This window comes from Osmerus eperlanus, chromosome 16, assembly GCF_963692335.1.
Source record: "Osmerus eperlanus chromosome 16, fOsmEpe2.1, whole genome shotgun sequence".
NCBI classification, from domain to species: Eukaryota; Metazoa; Chordata; class Actinopteri; order Osmeriformes; family Osmeridae; genus Osmerus; species Osmerus eperlanus.
Genome location: NC_085033.1, coordinates 1,703,056 through 1,708,740, shown reverse-complemented (window position 1 = coordinate 1,708,740; position 5,685 = coordinate 1,703,056). Strand labels below are relative to the sequence as shown.

The 5,685-nt window shown below is 47.6% G+C and overlaps 1 protein-coding gene across 1 annotated transcript in view; it reads left to right on the top strand.

Moving 5' to 3' along the window:
* Positions 1-5,377, top strand: part of LOC134037148 (cadherin-2-like) — a 54,422-nt gene extending 49,045 nt beyond the window's left edge. The window contains exons 15-16 of the mRNA XM_062482499.1: positions 942-1,106; positions 3,875-5,377. Of these exons, the coding sequence (XP_062338483.1) occupies positions 942-1,106; positions 3,875-4,081 (372 nt within the window). The 3' untranslated portion in view covers positions 4,082-5,377. The remainder of the gene's footprint in view (positions 1-941; positions 1,107-3,874) is intronic.
* Positions 5,378-5,685: the final 308 nt, after the last annotated feature.

The following is a 5,685-nucleotide window of genomic DNA, read 5'->3' as shown; positions in this document are numbered from 1 at the left end:
GATTCCTCAACATGTGCATGCGTCTGTTTGGTTTGCTGTTTCATGTCCGTGGGTGTGTCTGTGCTGTTGTGTGCAAGTTTGAGTGTTATGTGTTTGTGTGTCACCACACTTGTGAATGCCTGTGCAAGCAAGCAAGGACAATTTTAAAGAGGGATATTAGAGATGGATGGATTTACCCGGGGAAAAAAAAACTCCTAAAGAGGGAAGATCCATCATCCACGCTTATTAAGCACACCCTCTGATGGGTGTTCTGCCCGCCATAACTTCTCTGTCTGTCACCAGCCAGTCCTGCTGCACGCAGAACCCAAGGCGAACTCACAGCTGCTTTTTAAATATCTCTCTCTCTTTTTCCATCACTGTCTCTGACTCATCTTTCCTCACCTCTCCCTTCCTCCTCTCCTCCCTCCCTCTATCCGTCTCTCCCTCAGCCTGTGACTCTGCACAAATCGAGAGCCGGCCAGGTTGCCTTGGCAATGTTAATAGGATTAGTAGTGGCTTATGCATACCAGCCATTCCGTGTCTGGGGCCTGATTAAAGCAGAACAGTTGCCTCACAGCCTTTCAGCAACACGGAGTGCCTCTGGAGCAGACCACTGGCCCGGCGACTTATCATCTCCTTATCTCCAGCCCACCCACTGGTAGACCTGCTAGCCGTGTCCCTGCTAGCTGTTGTCCTTCTCTGGGTGTCTGTCAGCGAAAGCGTCAGTCTAATGTCAGGCTATTCTCTATGCACTTCACACCGAGGCACTTTGACACCTGCTCGGGTCAGCATCTTACCTGGGCGAGCGTGCTCGGTCGTGTGGGTGTGGGGTGATCCGGGCGTGTCACGCGGGTGATGGGGAGGGTTGGGTCCGAGCTGGGCTGGGCTCCATCCCCTGGTGTGTGTGTGTGCGCGGCTCCATACTGACTCCCATCCGTCCCCATTTCTCCCCGTCCCTCCAGGATTACGACCTGAGCCAGCTCCAGCAGCCTGACACGATAGAGCCCGACGCCATCAAGCCTGTGGGGATCCGCCGTATGGACGAGAGACCCCTCCACCCGGAGCCCCAGTACCCTATGAGGTCAGCTGCCCCCCACCCCGGGGACATTGGGGACTTCATCAACGAGGTAAGCGCACGCGCACACACACGTACGTACGTGGTCGCATACACACCGGCCACCCACCGCGCCGCGTACACACGCGCTCATCAGGACTGCCACTTGGATAACTGTGCACACACACGCGCGCGCGCGTGCACTGAAGGAGAACACACTCATCGCCCGCCTGTGTTGTTGTAGGAGCTGCACGTGCTGCAGGACACACACTGCTAAACGTTATTGTGGCGATTCATTGTCAGACCTCACAGTTGGATATAATCCGCCTGCGCCTTGGGTAGAACCTGAGCCTGCAAAGACCATTTTCAATTTGCAGGAGATAAAAATCTGAAATTAGATTTCTGAAATAGCGTTATTAATGTCCTTGTGTTAGTGCTCTATGTAATAGACGTCTTAGTTTGCCAATAAAACAAACTGATTTACAGCACTATATTAGGCGACGTGAATAATTCGAGTTCAACATATTCAAAGGCTGCAGGCCTCTGGTTTCCACCGACCGCGTTTCAGTTGAAGGGTCCCAAAACCGAAGATGTTCGACGGAGCTCTGTTCGCCTGGGGCCACCATTGACTGGAACCCAGCACTGAGGGAGAACGTGAAATGAAAAGGACACTCATGCCTTTTTCACCATCTCCAACAGACAAGACTTTCACTGTATTGCAAATGGAGCCTTCTGCCAGCTTTTTTGGATTCCTCCCAAGTTTTTTAAATTAGTGCTTGCCCTTTCCACGGGCCTCCCACTATATCTTTCCCACTGGCCGTTCCCTCCCCTGTCGCTCGCAGGGAGTGTCTCATACCCTGGCTTGTCATGTCAGGAGATATTGACCGAGTGGGACAGTTTGTCCCCTGTTCTATACAAATGAGCCGCGGTAGCCAGACAGGCCTTTCTGAGAGACTGGCTGCTGCGACAGGCAGCCGGTGTGTTCTTTGTTCCCGAGGACATCAGGCTCGTTGTCTGCCCGAGAACCTCGACCCCAGGTCCACATGCCCGGTCCGGATGCTGCTGATGCTAGTCCGCCAGGCTGTGTTAGATCCCCAACTCACCCATGCGCTGCAATCTAACCTGACCAGTGAAGGCTGGCTGCCAGAAGGTGTGTGTGTGGGGGGGGGGGGGGGGGTCAGGAGTGTGCACACAGCCCCATGCCCACTGAGCCCTTGGCACTTAATTAAAAAGGGAGGGAGGGAAAATTGAGGCACAGGACTCAAATCCGCCCAAGAATTTAACCTGGCAGCGGGGGACAACAATGGCCCTTTCATTCAGCCTCCTGTGTCTGGTCGGGCTAACAGGGTTGTTGTCTGGGAACACAGCCTCACCTCACAGGGCCTCGTAGAACACGAGCACAAGGACAGTGCACTCAGGTCCACAGACCTCCACGCCGCCACGACCTCGGGACTCGTTCGCTTATTGAAAGATGAACTGCGACGTTAACGGGATAAGCGGCGGAAACAGGATGTTATTGAGCTGCTGATTCCACCATTGTTCCTCTGCAGAACAGAGTTGAAGGATGAGCGGAAGAATGGCAAGTGAGGACAGAGTATTGTTTTCCCTCAGACAGAGACTATTGTCTCCCTCGCTCAGGATGACTCCGTTATAATGGAATAAAGAGGGAGCGCTCCGTGATTGGCTAACCTCGTAACGCCAGGCACTGCGGGGGTGTTGGTCCGGGAGGTGGGGGTTCTAACCAGCGGAGCAATGATGGCTGTAATTGCAATGAATGATCCATCTGTCATATTTCCCACCAAATTATCAGCGCGCGGAGCCTTGAGCAAACATTTAACGAAGGCTAACAAGTGGAAAATAATCGCTAAGCGCCCGCGCACTTAGATCCAATCCATCTTTTTCGTTTTGAGACTGTCGCTGCAGTGGCAGGATGGAGGGTCCTATAAATCTCTGCCATGTTTCCAATGAGCTCGTGGTTCATTCCTCCTTGTTGTCGCTCCATTTCCTGTTAATTCAGTTACTATTTGTTGGATGTCGCCACGGCGGCGATAAAATGGAGGGGGGATGAGGTCCGGGTCCAATGAGGTTCATGGTCAGAGCAAATCTCCAGCTCCAAGATTAGCAATCCATCAAGTCTCAGGAGTCCTGTTAAGGAATGGGCTTGGAGATCAATAGCAATCCATAAGGACCTCTCACGACGCCACAAGGGCTTCTGGGAATGTTGAGCGCAATCGTCCAAATGAAGAAAGCCCCCCACCACCACCTTTTCTCGCCATGGGAACATATTTAGTGGTGCTAAAGCATGTCACTCTTAGCATGTCCTCCATTTTGCAGCACTCTCGAAACCTAGTTTAGGGGCCAGTCACTGAATAATTATAAAAGTGGGAGGGAGTTTCCTAGGCTGAGTTGGCAGTCCCAGAGATGGCACGGTGAAAGACTGGAGTATCCATGCCTCACCCCAGATCCGTGCCCCAGTGCAGAGCCTGTAGACAAGGAGGGGAATTCTCTTTTTTCAGTAGGAAGGATTTTAGTCGTCCATGCTCAATCTCAGTTTTTGATCAAGTGCTGGATAATCTGGCATCCCCGACACAAATCTTAACCCGCCCCAGAAATGCTGTAGACACACAACTGAATATTAGAGATGAACTAATCCTGACAGAGACCTGATTTCCTGAACACACTATATACCCTGAGTAGGGTATATATTAAGGGAACTCTTCATGTTTTAGCTGATGTAGGAGAAAATGTCTGGTATGTGGGGACATTCCTGCAGAGCACAGTGTCGGTGAATAGTCTGGCCTTAATCTTCTCATCTAAATGTTGTTTTTTTCTTCCTTACAGGGACTTAAGGCCGCAGACAACGACCCCACTGCCCCACCCTACGACTCCCTGCTGGTGTTTGACTACGAGGGCAGTGGCTCCACGGCTGGCTCCTTAAGCTCCCTCAACTCCTCCAGCAGCGGGGGGGACCAGGACTACGATTACCTCAACGACTGGGGGCCCCGCTTCCGAAAACTGGCAGACATGTATGGAGGCAGCGACGACTAGGCCTCACGCCACACCCAATAACGGAGAAGAACGGAGAGGGATGACAAGGGGTGATCTTGTTGTCCCCTGTTGATGGACGTGGACAGCTTCTGATTACTGATATCCCCAGAGAGAGTGACAGAACCATGACAGAAAAGTACAAAAATTTACATAATTCCGAAAAAATGTTAAAAAACAACCAACCTTGGCTTATTGTTGTAGTCTACGCATACATATGCTTGTTGAAGGCTTAGGCATAGGCTGCGGTCCAGTTTTGGAGAAGGGGAGGGAACATTGGTGAGCTGTCACTGTTTGGATCGTTGGTATTGAGCGCGCTCAGTTACACTTGAATTTCACAGTACAGAAGCACTGGGATATAATGTGCCTTTTTGTACATTTTTTGGATCTGAATGATTAGTTTTATGTTCAAGGCTTTAATGGTACTGACTTTTGGAGTGATTTCAAAACATAGGAAAGTATGTTACACTATGGTATGCTTCTACGTGCTTTTTTTGGTTACACAATACTGCTGTTTGTTGAAAATGATTATTTAAATAAAGCTGAAGAAATGATGAAGGATCCTTTGTTAGCTTGGATGGGACAAAACAATTAAGAACAGCACTGTACAGTACGCTAGACTTTTAGACTTTTTCACTAAAAGATTAAACTTATGCAGCTGGTTGCAAATAAAGGGAGTCATACATCATACTTTTGTAGCGGAATATAATTTTCCTTGATTTCTGAAGTGGTGTAGTGTTTTTACAAAACTGTTTATTTTGTTCTAATCCATGTACACTTCATTTGCCTTAGTCATCATCTGGTACTTTCAACTTTTACTTCACTGTAAAAAGATGTGTGTACATAATGTTTTTCTTGTTTTTCTTTTGATGTAGTCTTTGAAGAACTGCAAAAAGTTCCAAACGTAAATGTATGATTTGGACTACAAATTGAAGTTTTGCATGTTTTTATCTTTTCACGACAACAAAAATTAAAAATAATGTTATTTCCTAAATTTATTTACAAGCGAGAAAATAAAAACTGGGTGACATTAATTGTGTAGAAGTTAAGAAAGTCTTTTGTATAAAATGAAAAAATAACTAAGAAACAAAAAAGAAAAATCGTAATCTTGTCAGCACAACTGTTTGAATTTGTACCAAAAAGGGGTGTGTGGTGTTCTGACCACGTTGGAACTAATTACTGAATCAGCTTTAAGACTGGGAAAGGTTTTGTCTAAAGCCTTGTGGATAATCGTCTGTACTGAAATACAAATTATACTGACCCCAACCATCCGAATAAAATGCTAATTTTGGAGCTAGAGACTGTCTCTTTTTTCCATTTGTTTATTCCTCAATCACAGCATTGTTCATGCAATTGGATTATAAATTGTGCAATTTCTTGAAAAGAAAAAAAAGATTGTCTTTTGTGCCCCCAAAATTTGTATTTTTTGCCCAGTTTCGATTAGTTGGTCAGGTTTGTATCAATATGAAATAGGAATCAGGTGCTTGGTCTACATAAACTATGTCTATCCAATAGATGGAGAGTATCCTGGAGGGTAAAACGGTAACAATCAGCTCACTCCTTCTCAGTGTCCACTAGAGCATGTTCAAGGTTAAAAGGTGATCGAG